Source organism: Rhea pennata, chromosome 18 (assembly GCF_028389875.1).
Source record: "Rhea pennata isolate bPtePen1 chromosome 18, bPtePen1.pri, whole genome shotgun sequence".
Lineage (NCBI taxonomy): Eukaryota > Metazoa > Chordata > Aves > Rheiformes > Rheidae > Rhea > Rhea pennata.
Window position 1 is genome coordinate 6,126,817 of NC_084680.1, and position 18,690 is coordinate 6,145,506.

General features: G+C 50.5%; 1 protein-coding gene across 1 annotated transcript in view; it reads right to left on the minus strand.

The window, feature by feature from the left end:
* Positions 1 to 18,690, minus strand: part of ASTN2 (astrotactin 2) — a 410,202-nt gene that overhangs the window by 94,150 nt on the left and 297,362 nt on the right. The window contains exons 18-19 of the mRNA XM_062590667.1: positions 8,194 to 8,327; positions 6,856 to 7,004 (exon numbers count right to left, since the gene is read on the minus strand). Of these exons, the coding sequence (XP_062446651.1) occupies positions 6,856 to 7,004; positions 8,194 to 8,327 (283 nt within the window). The remainder of the gene's footprint in view (positions 1 to 6,855; positions 7,005 to 8,193; positions 8,328 to 18,690) is intronic.

Below are 18,690 nucleotides of genomic sequence, written 5' to 3' on the forward strand. Positions count from 1 at the left end.
ATGGATGCTGCATCTGCAACACCTCTGCAGCAACGTAAGCAGACAGCCCGTAACCAGCACAGCAGGGACCACTGGCTTAGAGGGTTTTTGCAGAGCAGAAGAAGAGGTTGTGGGTTTACAGTCAATGATCATGCTAGCTTGTTAACTCTAAAGGAACATAAGCGACAACTCTCTGAGGTCTTTGCTGTTGATGATACTTGGCTCATCGTAAGGCCGTGCTGCATGAAGATCCAAACTCACCTTTGTCCCAGCAACTGGCTCTGCGTTAAACTTCTTAACCAGGGAAACACACCAAAAAAGAAGAATGAAAGTAAGCTCCTTCATCTCTCCTCAGAGAGCATACATCCAAGAGAATGGATGTACATGAAGTTATGTCTTTCTTTTAAGAAGCAGCAATCCTAGTCTGTAACTGGAACTGCATAAACAGTAATTCAGCTTTGCATGCATTATCCCCCACCCTGTGCCTTTGCTCTTGGAGGCGCGTATGGTTCAATAGTGAGGGTATAGTGCTAAGGCTAACTTATCCCTCAGTTGATGTGACCTTGTGCAAGTCATTTTATCTCTGCTATTTTTTTCTCTCCTCTGCAAAGCCTTTCCTTCCTACCTCAGAACTTGCAAGGGTCTGACTTATTAAGAGCAGCGAAGTGCTTTGAGACCCTCCTTTTGTTCATACTTTAAAACAAATACCACCACAGGCCTTCTTGTGGTTCCCTGGGCAAACATGTTGGCTCTCTCTGCTGTGCTGGTCTGCTAGTCTCCAGGGTCTGCGGGCAGAGATGCTGCAGGAGCTCCGCAGATTTCCTGCGGCCCCCTGGGGGGTTAATTGCTCTGCCAGAGGGAAGCACTCTTCTGGAGAGGCCCCATTTATTTGGTCTTCCTTTGACAGAACTTCCTCAGGATCCATAAGAGCGGGACAGGAGGTCTGTGCCGTTCACTTTTGGCACTCTGCCCGCAATTCAATCTGCTCCCACTGCCGCCGCTGCTCCTCGCACTGACAAGCCCTCCTCCTGCCTCCACCGATGAGGTCATCTCTAATTTGGGGAGGCAAGGGGTGGGGGGAGATGGCGTAGGAGTGCTGTGAGACAAAGTGAGCACCCCTAGCCCTTCTTTGCTCAGCTCTTCAAGGACAAGCTACATCACCGGAGCCTGTTTGATTTCTAATTTGCAGCTTAGATGGTTGGGACTTGATCCCCAACTGACAAGCTGGAGCAACACAGAGGGGCTGCAGGACAGCTCTAATCCACAGCAGCATCCAGCAGGGAAGCCCCTGTTAGCCCTGGCCAGGCCCTGGTCAATGGATGCCTGGTGCAGAAGTCCAGCTGGCAAAGCAGGAATTGAAAAACAGCACCAGAGAAGGGACCAAGGAGCTCCCAGAGCTATGCAGCATCACAACAGCGATACAGCCACGGCCACCCCCGCGAGAGCGGCACGGCCCCCTCCCTGCAGAGCAACAGACCCCTGTCCATCACACGGACAAAGCACATCCCTCATCCCCCGTCCAGCTGCTCCCAGGCCGGCCATGAGCATGCTACAAATATATTTAAGGGCTTTTTTTATTTTTAAACCTTTGGCTAATGCTGCTATTTTTAACTCCAGGGTTGAACAGCCACCCCACTGCTCTCCCAGCGATGAAGTGAGCAGGAGATGGGATTAGTGACGTTACACAATCGTCCTGCTTGCTCCAAAGCGGGGGCTGGTAACAAGAAGCCTTTTCATTGCTCTGACCCATGAGCCATGCGCAGCCGGGGCGTCAGGCAGGTCTTCTCCTTCCTTCTCCTCCCAAGGGGTTAACCACGCTGAAATCTCGGGCTCACAGGTTTGGCGCGTCAATGCCAACTGCCACAGGGCAAGCAGCATCGCTCAGGCTGGCCATGAAACGCAGGCAACTGTTACACAAAGAGAGGCCCACGGGCCGGCTGGCCGGCCAGGCCTGTCCCGCTAGCTGGTGCGTGGGCAAAAAAGCACTTTTGAACACAAAAACCCCACGGCTCTCACATTTTCCATCCTTGCAACACGTGCGTTAATCTACATCAACCCTAGCGCAGGAGGACTGTCTTGCTACCTTCCCTCCATCGGCTTCCAAAACCCACCGATAAACAGAGGTATAAGTGACTGCCAGCAAATACTAAAGAAAAAAGTGTTTTTTCCCCCTTCTTCACTTGCTTGTACCATTCATCTACCTGTGGTCTACCCTAGCTGTGAAAAGAGGTTCCCATCTTTGAGCAGTTGCTGTGGTGAGTCTGAGCATCGATGAGGCCCGGGGCTAACTGCACCCTCCCTGCTGCAGACACCCGCGGGCGCAGGGATGCTGCTCCTCCCAGACCAGCAGCCCAGAGGTTTCATGCTCAGATGCTCCCTACCAGTCCTCGCTTTGCTTCTCAGCCCAGGCTGCCCTGTGGCAGTGGGACTTGCCTCCAGCCCCACTTCCCCATGGCAATCCCACAGCTGAGGGTCCAAGGGCACAGGCAGGGGGGTGAAATGCGTCACCAGGACAATCCCGCTCAAGGCCTGGCCACCCAGGACAGCCCCATTAAATGGTTCAGGTGGGTGTTAAATCCTGCACAGGTCTGTCTGGACCCCCTCCCTCCCTAGGAGGATATTGCCCTTCCTCCACCTTTTGAATGTATTTTGAGTCAAGCTACACTTCTTAGATACACTAAGAGACCAGGGGGCTTCTCCACAGGATATGCATTAAATGGAGACAAGAAGAAGGATGATTTTGGACTGAGGCCAATGCCAAATCCCGGCTTTACCAAGGACTGCATCCTTAAATTAGTCAAGTCTCAACAAACAGAGGTTTAAAGCAGCTCTGGGAGTCAGGGCTCGACACCATCATATTTAAAGGGAATGACGCATAAGGACCCAACGTTTCATCTCAGGTTCTTGGCTCCCAATGCTAAAAATCAGGGCAAGGATCCCTTTTCTTCCTACCAGCCTGCCTGCGCTCTGCACGCAGGACTATCTCACATGTGCCATCCCTGCAGAGCACGGAGGGGCCCAGCTCCTGGCGGGGGCCTTTCTAAGTGCTGGTGTTCCACGTGGTGACCATCAACACTCCAGGCCCCTCAACTACAACAGGCGGGGAGGCAGCCCGGGGTACGGCGACATGAACCGAGAAATAAAAAGCACTTTGCGTGGCGTTCGCGTTATCCCCTCGGCCCTCCCCCTCGTCCCCTTTGGAGCTTCTTAACTTTAGAAACCTTCCTCCGGAGGAGTGTTGGAGTGACAGAAAACATTTTCCAAGCCTAATATCAGTTCCAGATGTTCACAGCCATTTCAGTTTGTACTTCACCCTGTAAAACACATTTTTCTCCCTCCCCGTCTCGAGCGCGGAGCCTGCTTCTCCTATGACATAATGCGCTGGCTTGCTCCGCCGGCGCGCGCACAGACACACACGCTCGCGCTCTCGCCCTCTTCGAGAGCCTCGTGTGCAAACAAAGAGCATCGCTCAGCTACAAAGCTGTCGCGCACATGGAGCTATGAGTAATTTCCACAAGTTTTAATAAACAGCTTGGGCCGTAATTGCTCGCCGTCTTCTCCGGCGGCTCCCGCGCGGGGAGCCGCGCTCTCCCCGCTCGCTGGTGTTGAAAGCGTGGTTTGTTTCGCGCACAAGTTCACCTTGGGAACGAGCCCGATTAGCATCAGATGGTCCGAGGGCTGTGTTCTCCTAAGCACTGGTAATAAGGCTCTCAGAGAAACAAAACAAAAAAAACAAAAAAAACAACCAAAAAACCCACGAGCTTAGCCGGGCAGCCGCTGACCGACTCGAGCTCCCAGATTCTTTCACCCTGTCCTGTCACACCTCTATCCCGCACGCGGAGACCAGGCAAGGGAGGAGGGGGATGCGCATTAGGCCAGCCTTAAAACCTTGCTTCTGACTCCGTTCCAAGAAGAAGAGGAGCAAATATTTTCTGGCTCAAGGGAAAGACTTCAATTGCCAGTTGCAAAGCAAGGGGGAGGCAAAGGAGTTTTGTGAGTAACAGAGCGGAGACTTTTCTTGAGGAACAGAGGGAAGTAGAAGGAGGATTAGGCTGGTGGTCAGGAATCATCTACAAGCAAAGCTTGCCACAGAGAGGAAAACTGGGTTGGCACAGCTCTAAGCCACACCCAGTACCAGGAATCACAATGAGAAGTGGCTTCAAGTGTCATAAGAAAAAATAAAAATAATTTAAAAAGCTAATAATCCTCTAAATATCTAAGAAATGAACTACAGCAGCCTCATGAACCTTCATCCCTCACAGGTTCGTCTCAGCCCAGCATTCCCACACTCTGCAAATACCTGTACACCACCCAACAAGAGGAGCAACCCACTTCTAACTGCCAGCACCACAAGACCGCTGGGGAAGGAAGACCTGGCAGTATCTGTCAAAAGCACCTCAAAGTTCACATTTTTTTTCCTCCCCACAGAGGCTCCCTCCTCTGGATTTGTTGTTGTTTTTGCATGTGTGTGGATGCTGACCTGACCTAATGGCAACATGCTGCAGTATGACGGTGGATGATAGTAGTGAGGAGACACCACAGACGGATTTTTGGCTGCACTGAGTGAAGTACCAAACGAAGCCTACAAGAGCTGTACAGACTCAGCATCTCTGGAAACCTCAGCAAGGTATTTGCAAGAATCAAGTCATCTGGCATTAGAGGCCTGTAGAGTGGGAAAGGAATGAAGGAAGGAATGTTGTTTGGTTATAAACAACATAGAAAAAAAAAGGAGAGATTTAGTTTTTTTTTTTCCTTTAGTTGTTAATGGGGTCATTCTGTCCTGAACGGTCCCACAGAGCAGAGAGGGGAGTGCAGCTTCTAACAATGCCTGTCAAACACATGGCAGTCATAAAAAGAAAATAATAATAATAATCTGTATTTCCTACTCTGGCTGCCAGCCACTTCAAAGGAGAAACCCCATGTTTCCCTGGTCTGGCCTCACCTGACCAATGTGCGAGCAATCTGGAATCCCCATTCAAAACAAAGCGCTTCCTTTGGTGGCCTGTTTCCTTTTTCCCATTATTGGAAGGTGCCCCTCCAAGATAAAGAACAAGCCTTCTTCCGTGCCAGGAAACTAGAAACAGAACCCAGGGGGCACGGCCACACTGGGCAGCTTTGGGAGTGGATGTTGGCAAGAGGGTGCAGGGGAAAGTTACTCTGGAATAGGACAGACGTACAAACAAGGAGAAACAGCTCTTCTCGTGGGGCTCTCTACAAACAGCTAGGGCCTCTAGATATGGAGCTCTAGCTCTCTCTAGCAGAAAAAGCCTCATTCTTGTAGCACGAAAAAAATCGGATATGATGGTAGAAAGGGCCATATAAGCATCTAGAACAGATAGGCTCGAGATGAACAGGCAGTCAAAACTTCTCCATGGCCATAAGCAGGAGCAGCTTGCTCTGCAGCAGTTCTTACTAATAAACAGCTTGGTCCAGGACGTCTTAGAAAATCAGCGAGGAGAAGAAAAAAGCCACCAACACAAGCAAAAGAAGCTTCTGAGTGAAGCACACGATCAGCTCAGCTCCTCATTCCCTGCAGAAGGGAACAAGGATTGCCTTGGTGCAGCTCGCAGCCTGGCTCTAGGTGATTTCGCTGTGATTACATTTCTAATGGAGTCATCGCAGATTTAAACCCTCAGGTCCCACTGAGGTCTGTCACACGCTGACCACCAGAATCAGATCCGTGCATGCCTTTACTCTTCCTCCTCTGGGCCCCTGGATTTTCAGCATTTGCCCGGAGCCTCTGGCAAGTGAGGTCCCCCTCTAAGCAGGCCTGCCCCCTCATTAAGTCTTAGTCGTTCGTCCTTGCAGATTACCTGGACATACATGCCTCTCCATAAACTGACCAGGCGCCTCCTTAAAACAAACAAGGTTTTCACCCCCAAAACAGACAGTTGTTCCAGAGCCTCGCTCCACTGACAGACAGAGGCCTTTTGCCAACATTCCCCTACCCAGATGCTGAAATTTGGCAGTGCCAGTATTGGAGAAAGTGACCCTTTGCACAAAGGCAGATCTGTGCTTCAGTCAACACTGACTGCTCCTGACATGTCACATGAGTTTCTTCAATGAATTAAATCCAAAATCCTTCAGCAAAACACAGCAGGAGAGTTTTGCCTGGTTTTCTAACTAGCAGTGGCTGAAGCCACTCAAGGCCTCTAGTGATATTTTCTAAGATACATCATTGATTCACTCAGATCCAACGCCATCCTTCATATCCTTCCACCTTGTCCAGCAGCTCCTGAAGCATGGCTTGAATTGATGACAAAGACTTCACTAACCACAGAGCACTAAGTCCAAGCCCTGAGCTGGTAACTGGACTCCAATCCAGGGAAGTTTCAGGTTCCCTTGGAAAACACACCCACTGCTCAAACAATCTTTCTAAATTTTGCAGGCTCCAAACAGCTTTGATAGCTGTGCAAGGTAATTTAAAGGGTCCTTTAAAATGCTGGCAAGCAAGGCTTTATTCACTGGAAAGGACTGGTAAATCCTTGAGTTGTTTGTGAGCAGTCTTCTTCCCCACACCCATCAGGCTGTAACATTTCAGATTGATCAGATCAAACAGTCATTTTAGTTAGAAAATCTAGCTCACAGGTCTCCTAGCCAAAAAGGGCAAATCATTTTCTTCTGCTATGCTGCATTTTCTTCCTCTGTTTTCCCTTCTCCTCAAATAACCACATCTGCAGAAGCCTTTAGAAATCTCTCCTGAAGGGAGAAGTTTAGACACCACACACAACACTTCTTCTTTATGCACCTTTCTGCACAAAAGCAGCAACGTCCCTGAGGATAGAGATGTCGCAGCTTCCAGCAGTGCAGAGAACAGCCAGCAACACTGCACAACCTCTACAGCAAGAGAAGCTTTCCCTTTGCAGCCTCGCTCACCTGTATAGAGGTCTGTGTCCGTGTACTCATCCACCTTCTTGTGCTGCAGGACGTAGTCAGACACCTTCGTTCCGATTGCAGGCTGAACATCCAGCCACTCCAAAGAGACCACTGTGCTGGAGGGCTCCACGGTAGGGGAGAGTCGCAAACTGGACAGGACACAGAACAGAAACCAAAGAATTATCAGCTCCCCTTCTGGGGAGGAAGCTGCTTGTACAAACAGCATAACCTTCAGAAAAGTTCACACTCACATAATATAGGCACGTACACAGACCCACAAGGACACAGGGTACAAAGGGAGAGTAGATGAACACAAACAAAATAAACTTCCAGTTGAAAGTCAGCTAGATACAGCCTCCCCTGTTGGGTAGCTCACCTCCCTGGCTCACAGGAGAGCTTTGGTCTTGCAACCCCAGCCACACAGCCACAGACAGCCTGACTAAAGGAGCCTTCATCTTCCAAGAGAACTTCTCCCTAAACTCAGCCACTCTATGGGGAACTGAGGACCAGATGCCCAAGAGCAAAAGAATAGGGGAAGATCTAGCTTTACTTTCATGCAACCCAGCTGGGTTGAGCCCACACAAAGGGAGGGTCTAGTCTACATTGTGATTGAGCAAAGGCAAGGGAGTAAGGGAGGGGGAGAGAGAGAAGGGGTGAGTGTGGCTGTTAATTTACCCAGCTGCAAATGAGCAAGCCTCTGATGGGCGTTAGCAAAAACAAAAATAGGGCAGCTGTGCACAAAGCTGTGCATGTATCAGAAAGCATGTGGGTATCGGGGAGTGCAGAGAAGCTTTGCATTTCTAGCTGTGCTAATGCAAAGGTATGCATTGTTTTTGCACTGAGGTAAATGACAACAGGGCTATGGAAAGTCCATCTCCAAAAATACAAGTGTGTTTGTTGAACTCAGGATGGGAAATCAATCCTCTCTGAGGCTACTGGCTCACTGAGAAGGTGTTCTGTTCCTTGTGGATAGCTGGAGCCAGTCTTCCTGCTTCCTCTGCTAATTCTCCATCACTTTGCTCCTGATTTGCTCTTGCTCTGACAAGCCACAATGAATTGCACTGTAATTCCATTTCTTTCAGCATTTGAAATCCCATTCTACAAGTCCGGCTAAGCAGGTGATGAAAATCTATAAGGAAACCTTCCAGGCCACAGCTGGAGCCAGGATATCCTAAAGGCATCAGTCACACAGTCAGATGTGCTGGACTGTAGCCGTGGGCTCAAATGTGAGAGGATGGAGGCGTCCATGGGCTGAGCTGCAGCCACACAAGAGCCTGGAAGAAAGGGGGCTGGTGCTTTGGACAGTGACCCGTGGGAGTGGTTCGCACAGATACGTACACAGGCTGAGGGAGAGGGCTGCAGTTCGGGAGTCCGTTCTCATCGAAGGCGTTGAGGTCACACCTGCACCAGTCTTCGATAACATCACCTTTCCCCGAGCACCAGTATGAGCTCATCAGGGCTCCCTTGAAAGCCTGATGTAAGAACAAAAAGTGTGAACACGTATGCTAAAGAGTCAGTGAAATACAGCCAGTGGCTCAGCCTCACGCTGCTGAGAGGCAAGGGCATGTGTGCAGAAAGTCTAGGATTCAGGGAATCTGGGGAGGGGGTCTCCCCAGCTCTGCCATGGACTCTGCATGGCCCTGGGTACGTCACGCAGTCTCCCAGTGTTTTAGCTCTCTCTGGAAGGACAGAACAGCGATGCTGTTTCATCTACATACGCTGTTTTTGGCGTGGGGATGGGGAGAGCACCTGCACAGTGCTTCATGCAGCAGGGATCTCTTGTGATGAAGGACCAAGCTGCCTGACAAAACCCAGACATAAGCCTGTTTGCAACGCAGGACATCATACCTAGGGTATCTTTGTGTTGCTGTTGCACGCAGTGGAACTTTTCAGTGCATCCCTTCCATAGATGTTTTGGACCCCATGAAGAATAAAGTGATTCCTATAGCCATAGCAATACAAGCCACTGTCATCTCCCTCATCTGTTTGCTATTCATATGAGCTGCTCTCTTGCAAGCAAATTTACACTCTACTCACTTGTATAAGGACAACTCACAAGAATAACTGCAAAATCTGAACCCTGCCCCTACAAAATACTTGAGGCTGTACCCAGTTGGGAACCCCTTCCTTTGCAGGCTATCCTCAACTTGACCAGAAGCCCTCTTGACTGCTCCTAGTAATGTAAACTGATCCACAGGAGAAACAGCAGATGTCCATCTGTTGGGATCTGAGACTGAAACATTTCCATTAAATTCCCAAAGTCCTTTAGGTCTAATCCTGCGGTGTCTTCCCTCCACTCATCCCACAATTTGGTGAGCGAGTCTGGGACGGTCAGTCCCTGTGCTGGTTCCCACACTCCCGGAGAGGGTGTTCCTCGCTCCGTACGCTTGTGTGAAGTTACGATTTGATATTTTTATGGCTGTTTCTCCTGCTACCCTTTGCCCGTCTTGTCTAATTAAGCTTCACACTCAGAAGATAGCATCTCTCACTGCACACAAACACAGCAAAAGAGAACTGACTTTATGTGACGCCACAAATTCCTGCTAGAATAAACACAACGCCAAAACTTCGTCCATTAAAACAAGCCTCTCTGTAACGCTTTTGACCTTTCAAAACACACATTTTGGAGCCTAAATGCCAAAAAGTTCCTCTTTTATGTGCAACAGCCGTGCCGCCAATCTTCGTTCAACCAACCCCGTGTCCCCGCAGCAACGCTATTCCGCTCATTCAAATCTCCAGGAGCTCCAGCCTGCGGATGCCTGGACCCTGCGATATAGCCAGCCCTCCGCGAGGCTACGCCTTAAAGATAAAACATGCCCTTTGGGGAGGACAGGGATAGCTTCAGCGGATTAGGTATTTAGCACAAAACTACAGAAAAAGCGCCATCCTGGGGACGTTTATAAAAAGCAAAGGTATAAATAGAGCCTGACGTCATGGTTCCTATTGTTTGGGGTTTTGTCGCTTTCCCCAAACACGCAACCACCTTTAACAAGGTGCCTCCTCGCGCCTGAAATATTCCTGCTTCCAGACGTTTATAAAATGTGACTGTTCCAGAAGGGGAAAAAGCTCAGCGATGGGGACAAATGGAATATGTTAAAAAAAGAGAAAAAAAATAAAACAAACAAAGGGAACGCCTGTGTCGAGCCCAGAGCCGTGGCCTCCCGGGTGCGAGCAGGACCACGAGCGGAGGGTGTCAGGAGTGATGAGTGCTCGGGCAAGGGAGAAGAGAAAACACCGAAGGCTCAGGCGACGGCTCCCCGAGCACGCCGAGATCAGCCGCTCGAGGGGACACGGAGCCGAGGTCCCTGCCCACCCCATAGCACCGCTGCCTCTGGCCCGCTCCCCCTGCTCCTTGTAACCTTGGGGAGAAACCCCACCAGCCTCTTCCCTGCCCTTTACCCAAGTCCAAGAGTTAATTCCTTCCTTTCCTTCTTTTTTTTTTTTTCTTTTTGGTGTGGTAAGTGCAACGCAGGATGAGCAATCCCCGATCCTCCGCCTGCGCAGCCTTGCACACGTTTTAATTAGATCCTGCAGGTACACAGCCGCGGTCTGCCTTGCGTCAACCTTCACAAAAACGAGGTTAGCGACTCGGCGCATCCTTCAATCACGCTCATTAGGGCGAGCGCACCTACGCGCACTAACAGGGTTACTCCAAGAAGCGGAACCCCCCCGGTCCCGGCGGCAGCCTCTATCCAATTTTACTGATGCTTGTTGGTGGAGGAGCAGCGGCCTGACGCCAGCCGGGCCAGGGCGGCAGGGCAGCGGGTGGGCTGGGCGCAGCGGGGCTCGCCTTCGCTTGCTTTTCACAAGGGCTTCTAGGAAGCATGGCCGCTGGGCAGCCCGTGCTGAACGGTGGAGAAGTGGCGAGAGCAAACTGAGGGAGGGAAGGGGGAAGGTCTTTCAGGCAGCAGGAAGATGGAGCGAAGCTCAGCTCTCTTAGGACCGGAGATAAAGCAGAGCCCACTCTCCCAACCCGAGGACATCTCTTGAGGGTGTTTATCATTGCTTTAGAAGGCTTCATGGGGACACTCGCTGCCCGTTGGGGATGTTCGCTTTTCCTGCAGAAACTCCAGGACAAACTCAAGGTCTCAATAAGCTTTCAGGACTCTCTCCGGTCTTCCTGACTCTGAAGCCATGTATAGCTTTTGCTATAGCTCTCACAAGGCCTGTGCTTCCTTCTGGTGCCCTCCCTGCCAGGCTCTGGATGGAGTCTGCTCTATCTATCATCAGAGGTCCCTGCTAGAGATCAGCAAGCTGAGTTGTCTTACCCTGAAAAGGCGATAGCTTTAAACTGCCTGGCTCATCCTAGCCCTCAAGTCAAATTGCAGTCAGATGCTCCTCTGCAGGTGGGATGGCATGTGAGCCCTTGCTTCCTTTCTCCTCCTAACAGTGTACCAAGAAGGTAAGGGCTTGCTCACACAGACCCAGGGGAACTGTGCTTGTCATCCAGACCAAGAGCCTCATAACACAGAAACAGCAGGAGCAATGGACAAAGGATGCCCCAAAACCACTGAGATCTGTCCCATGGACAGCTTCAGCCCTGGGGGAAGGCTGCAGCCAGGAACGGGCAAGATCTCAACCTGGCCCGCAGTGAGAGGACTGCTTCTCCTCCTCCTTCCTCTCTCAGAGTGGGGTACCTCCAGCCGAGAGGAAATTCCCAGGTGTACCTCCTTCCTTCCCTCGGTGCCGCTGCTGCTTTGCTGAGGAAAGCGCAGCCTCGTTCCTCTCTGTCAGGAGACAACGCACAGAGTAGCAAGTCCGTCTCCGACATGACAGTTTCTGCTTCGGATGCTCTGCCACAGCAGTCAAGCCAAGTCACTGAGCCGTGAAAAGCCAGGACATGGAAACACGAAGCGCTTCCCAGGCCCGCTCTGCCGGCTGGAGGGGCCAGGGACGGCAGAGTGACCTCGGACAGGCGTCCACCACCACACGCTCGGCTTCCCACTCTTCCCGCACTTGCCAACCACTCCCCGGGAATCTCAACGCCCCTCTGTGCCCTAAGGCAGTTTTATCTTTCATTTAAAAGTATCCAAATTGTATTGTTTCCCTGTGAGTCAGCCCATTTAGTTTATGTCCTTCAGTGCCAGAGGGGAAATTTATGAGATGAGAAACTGGCTCGAAACATTTATTTTCTAGATGACGAGTCATGCCATTAGATATATAGCATTATGAATCATAGGAACAGCATCTAATTTGCTCTTAAAGGTATAATAGGTCTGACTCCCCACACCCATATACACACATATATTGGATTGATAGTTCCCCCACCGGATGGCTAGTTTATTCGTTTTGACACGAGCAAGACTTACAGGACCATAAAGTCCCATCTTACCATAAGTTAAGCCTATTCATAAAAAAATATTAGGGAAATGAATGATCAGCTAAGCACATTTATCCTACACTCGACTGCATATGGATCTTTCTCCTGTTGTTATTTGTGCTCAGGGGGAGGCTGATTGGCTTCATTTTATCGCTTAGATGCTTCAGCAACAGAATATTTCCTCTCTGTCCTCTGTTAGACCTGGCTGATAGAGGGAGAAGCATTAAGTTATTTTTGACTACGGGTTTTCTGTTGAAAAAGAAACTGTCTCCCCAGAGAGGAAGACAGTAGGACATGAAGGAACCTTTCACATCAGCAGTTGCAGGAGTCAGCATGCACTGCTGAGCCTGTCATTTCCGAATGGGATACTTAAACGGGTGGTGTTGGGTGCTTCTGTGTTTGAACATCTGATCTTCCTTGCGGTCAATAGGGGTATTAAAATCTGACCCAACTAGTTCTTTGGATGAAAGTTTTTTTGTGGTTGATAGGCACCTCAGTTTATGGAAAATTAAAAACGGAAATACAGGGAGGAAAAAAAAAATGAAGAGACCAGGCATGCTAGACATAGCTGTGCATTTTTTGCAGGGATCTGCTGCAGATATCTAAGATGAACAAAAAGCTAGTAATTCGGTACATTTTGGTTTTTGCGCTAGTTTCTTTTCTTTTTTGAAAAAAAAACATTTTTTCAGAGATAGGTTTCTTGGCCACTTAAAATAAGCAGGAAAAGAACAGTATTCCCCTTAAGCCAGGAAGAATGGCTCAAAATCAACATGCTACTTGCAACAAAGGGCTTCCAGCTCCCAGCAGAATCTGCTCTGCATCTTAGAGCATCCTTGAGTCCTGCCTTCAGTCCTATACCTGGGTACCAGTTCAGACAGGCCTCCCTTTTCTCAACGTCCCCTAGTAAAAAGGGTGTAAAAAGGGCATATTCTGTCACTGAGGTACATTACTCAGGAACTAGTTGAAACCTTTGGTGCCACTGCCTTCAGGTCTCCGTGGTCAGGCCAAACAAGGGAGGCGGAGGGCGTGAAGCCTTCACAAAAGAGATGAAGGCAAGGAAAGAGGACATGGACAGGGTCATGCCAGCAGATCAGCTCAGTCTGTTTTTCAGGGACAAGGCAGCCCACTGAGACATTCTGTCCCTTTCTATTTGCAGGCTGGAGAAGATGCCTGTACACCATCACCCGCTCCTTACACAGAGGCAGGTGCCACCTGAAGGACGGAGCAGACTGCCCAGTGAGATGCAGCTCTGCCCTGCTTACAAGGCAAATCCAGTTGTAAAGCCGTGTCTCCCTATACAGTACCTGACACAACAGGGCCACTGGCAGGAGCTCCTAGGTGCTGCCATGCTCCAAGCAGCCTACAGATAAGAAGATCACTGACTGCTCATCTAGGGAAACGAGAATATGGGATGGAGGCTGAGGCAGGGATTTGACAGCGTGAATAGGATGCTATCATGACAACAGGGTTCCTGGAAGAAATGCTTTCCGTTCCTGTAGAGCGAGGCTCAGTGCTGTTCAGCAGGAGATAAATGCTCCTCCTTAGCAGTCAAGACATCTCTGAGAGGAAGGGAGGGGAGGAGGAAGAAAAAAAAAGGGAAAAATAAAGGATTTCCCAGGCCAGAGACTCTTTCCAGGATCGCGCAGTTCGCGTCTGAAAGTCTGCTCCAGGTTCACAGTAAAGGAGGATGAAATTTCCCTACTGTTGTTGGCAGGTGATCTCATCTGTTGCTCACACCCTCCCTCCCTCTGGCTGCCTCTCCTCGGGGAGCAGTATCACCAGCACTTCATCCTGTGAAGGCGCTTCAGCAGTTTGCCGGAAAGGTCAGGGTGCTGGAAAGGACCCAGGATGGGCAGCATCCTGGTTTCTCTTATTTATGGAAACCAAGGGAGCAGCAGAGGACATCGTAAAACTTGGCAGCAGGGGAAATAAAAAGCCTTCATACTGTAGTGAGATTCCTGTCCTGGTGAGCTGGCTCTGCTTTCACACCTAGGCTACAAAGCGCCCCATTATAACATAATAGGGATGATTACAATGTGTCTATTCTTTTCCTTGTTAATGCAAGTCGGATGTGGGCTAGAGCTGTATCAGGATGCACAAGCGGCTGGATTTTGCACAGTGAACGGAGGAGAAGGATGGCCAATTAACAGATATTAAAGCAAAGCAAAACAAAAAAACAAACAGAAAACCCAAACCAAAACATAAAACCCACCTCGACAATACAAACATTGTCCCCACTTGCTCTGGCTCCCTTTCAATTTTGGCTGTAGAAAAAGAAATTACTGGCACCAGCCTTCTGTGCCTTCAGAGGCTCCTTTGGGGAAATTATCCACACACAGGGAGGTTCACTGTTCTTGCAGCCGTCCGCCTGACCTCCCGCTGCTGTGCAGTCTGGTGGTATGAGAGCCCGCCACTGTTCGGAGCGAGGGGAAAGTGGGCCCACAGCCACAGGAATGCCTGTCACCCTACCGCTGCAAGGCCTTGCCCTCCTCCTGCCCCGCACAAGCGCTGAACATCACGAGAAACAGTCCTCAGATACAGGACTAAAGGGAAGGGCCCCAAATATCTTCCTCTTTGAAGGGGAATCGAGGGGCAAGGCCAAATTCTCCTCGGAGACCAAAGTCCAAATTTGGCTTCCTGAGATTTGATTCCTCTCCTTCCTCCTCCACCTCTTTCCCTCTTTCACATTTGCATGTTTCTCTTGATCCTGCTCAAACCCATAACCTCAGTGCATGTCTCCAATTTCTGCTTACTGATTTGCTTCAGCTATGGGCTCAGCTGGGCTGCCAGCATAGACAACAATCAGTCAGTGGCATTTGGGGCTCCTTTCTTAGGCATGCTCTGGATTTTAAAGCCAACTGTAGAGTTGGGATATTATATGACAAAGCAAGTTCCTGCTGGAAAAGCACAGGGTTTCATTAGGACAGCCTCGGACTCCCAGAATGCTGGATTTCTCAGCTATGCTCTTCTCAATCTGCTCTGCCCTTTGAGAGGCACAACACAAAAGGCTTTCAGAGGCTTGGACGCAAAAGGAGGGTTCACAGTATCAGTGATACAGAGAGAGCTCTTCAGCCAGGTGCTACAGAGCCAGAACAGCGAGGCCAGTCAGCACAACAGGGTGGACTCCCCATTCCCCTTGTGAACTGCAGCAAAGGAGGTATGATGGACGTGTCTCACAGGGGCTTGGGCCTTGAGATCATCCCCTGGGTAATTCAGTATTGCATACCCAACTACTCCAAGCACCCAGCCAAGATACAGCCTCATCGAACATCATATCTTACAAATAGGGAGTACAAGACAACCTTGACCATGAGAACTAACCAGAAAACACCAGCAAAAGATATCAAAACCAGCTATGCTTCGCATTTCTGCTGAAATACAACCATTAGGGCAAGGTGGAATTAGAAGGAAAAGTGACACCAATTTCTGCAGCTCTCTCTGAAACTGCTACCACCCCATTACTAGGCTGTGCAAGCAGAAAACCCCCTTCCAGAGGGAGGAGGAATGCATGCTCCCCTTTTCACCAATATGTCCTTGGAGCAGGCTTAGAGAGGGCTGACAGTTAGCACTGCCAACCTGCTGATCACCCATGTGCCCCAGCGAGGAGCCAGCCATGCAGGCAGTTTGGTGGGAGAGCTTCACAGTGACAGAGGCAGTACATTTTGGCTTGAGAAGCATTACTGAATGTCATGGGACGGCATGAGATAGTAGTTTAAAGGATGAAGGGCTGGGTAGGTTAAAAATGAGCTTTCTCCCTCTCCTCTCCAGCTTGTCTTTCTTCCTAGCCGCTGCCTCCATGTCACCTACAGGACACGACCCTTTACACAAAAGCCAGCGACTCAGTGGAGGCAAACTCCCAGCTCTTCTCCTTCATGACAGCTCTCAGCTGCCTCTCGGGCTGGGCTCCTGCAGTCGCTGCAAGCACTGTGCGCTGCCTCCCGCCTGCAGTGGCATTCCCGTTGGTGATGAGCATGGGTTTGGGCCCACTTGCTGCCTGTGGCTACTTCTGCTCTTGCACCAAGTCCTCCATGGCCAAGGCTTGCTGCCTGGCTCCAGCTGGGATGTCACTGGATGCTTGTGCATGCATGTGGCCTAATTGTAGGCATCCCAGTTGGATTTTTCCATTTGGCTCTTGGAAATCTATTTGGCCAAACCTAAGAAAGCCAGACGATCAATACACGCACAAAACTCCTTCTGCTTAACCCATCTGCCCCGTGCAGTAACTGGGAGGGAGTGATGGTGGATGCATGGCTGCACGCAGCCATGGTGGGGCGGTTTCCCCAGCAGGCCTGGCTGCTGGCACCTCTGCATGGACAATTGATGGACCCTCTTCCCTGACCATGTTTCAAGCGCAGCTGAGCTTGCATGGAAGAGCACGTGACTACTCTTGCTCCTCAGGATACAGGCAAACCACTGCTGCCTGCAGTGCGACAGCACAGCAACCCCACCAACCAGAAGGGCATATCCTGGCCCAGGGAGAGGAGACACCAGCTGTTCTGTCAGCCCAGGGGCACCCTGTGAAATGGTTAACACTGACCATGCTTTGCTCTGCGAGGGAAGGCTCCTCGGGACAGGTGGGATGCACATGGGCAAGGCAAGCCTGCAGAGTGCTGAGCAGAGCAAGACAGGGAAGAGCGACGGAGGATATTTTCCTAACCTCAAGGGTGGTCTTCTCAGAGGTCCTGGTGCCTGACAGAGTAGAGCCTCTGCTGGCCTCTGGCACGTGCATATTGCTGGCACGTGCCTACCGCTAGTCCATGCGCCAGCACTGGAGTAGCTCCTGCATTGCAACAGTCTCCCAGGCAGTACAGTGAGGGCTGCAGCACCATACTGGGCTCCTGGCTCTGCCGAGGGGACCCAGTACCACGCCAGGGTCCCAGCGGTGGCATGGTGATGTGCACCCCTCCCCACTAGCCCAAGGCTTCCTCCATGCTGTGGGCTCAGTCTGTGGGTTGTGCGCGCTGCGAGGAAGCCTTAGCTGCAGACGAATGCTGAAATTACTGCATTTTCAAATTAAATAAAGTCCTAAGGGTCTTCTAAAAATCCAAGCTCAATGTCCATTTGTCTCCTTAAATGCAAACAACAGGGCTTTGAATCCATTGCTCCCACTAGGAACAAGATTAATCTACGCTGCCCCCCCTCGCCGCAGCACTCTAAGCACTTCTGCAGCTGGCTGAGCTGTTCCGTGCTAGCTGTGGTGGGGGTGTTTGTTTGTTTTGGGGGGAAAGGGAGGAGAGAGAACAGAGTGCAAACGAAACGTGCATCTCTGACAGATAAACCTGACCCCTTCCTCCCCACCACCAGACACCTCTGACCTTGTCGCACTGGCCGTGTGAGCTGGCATCTCCACAGAAGATGGATGGTGCAGGTAAAACACAGGCCTGGGTGCACCAGATCTTCCAGGTCTCGGTGTCGTTTAATGAGCTGGTGTTTGGAGTGGGAGGGGATGAGGGGGAAAGCAGGGCGTCTCCACTCTTCCTGGTGCCTCTCAGGGTTAGCCGCCTGGCTCAGCTTCCAGCAGCCTATTCCAGGGGACTTGGAGGTTTTCAGAGTATGCAAACCTGCGCGCGCGCTCTCCCCCTCTTTCTCTCTTTCTCAGCCTGTGCCTCTCAGTGATTATCATGAGCTGGGCTGTTAGTCAATCACACAGCTGCAGAGAACTGAGGAGTCAAAGAAGCAAAAAGGTGAGAATGATGACATTGCAGGCTTTGCCTCCTTCCCCTCTCCCCTGACTACGTACTGAACTGAAAGCTGCATGGGGAATTTGCTGCCACGAGAGAGAAAGAAAAATATATAGTTCTCCCTGCCTCTCCCTTCCCAATTCACTGCTGGACATGGGTATCTTTAGGTCAGGTCTTGAGAGCTATGCTGGGCAATAAGTACCTTCCTCATCCCAAGAGGTGGGGACAGGGAGGAATATGTTGACAGAAAGAAATGGGCCCAGCACAGAAAACCTCAGATCAGTGAGGATGAGCACTGCATCGTAGCATTCTTGCTGGGGGAGCACGCAGCTCTTCTCTCCTTTGGTTTATCTCTAAGGAATGTCCTGAAGCCACACAGGGTCACAACATATCTGTTCCTTCCTATCACACGCACTTGACAGCGTTATTCCCTCCAAGAGCCAGGGGAAGCTTTTCTAGCAGGAAGCCATATAACACCTAAGTGCTCTTGTGCTGTCTCACCAGTCTTTGGTGTTGGTTTCTTCCGCAATCTACAGTGAAGAATTTCTTGCATCTTCCTCTGGATAGGGCAGTGGAGGTACCACTGCTTTAACCATACTCTGGTGCCTGCACTGCTCTAGAGCACAAATTAAGCAGAATAGAGATGCTGGCAGAGATTGCACACCAGCCTACACATGATGTACGTTCCAGAGACTTCAAGTGAAATCACCTCCAAGGTCTCAGCTTCTCAGTCATTTTACAGCTCTTGAGCTCATGATGAAAGTGGTTACAGACTGATGAGAGACCATGGAGCTATAAACATACTCTGACTAGCTTAATCTGAACAGCTGACCG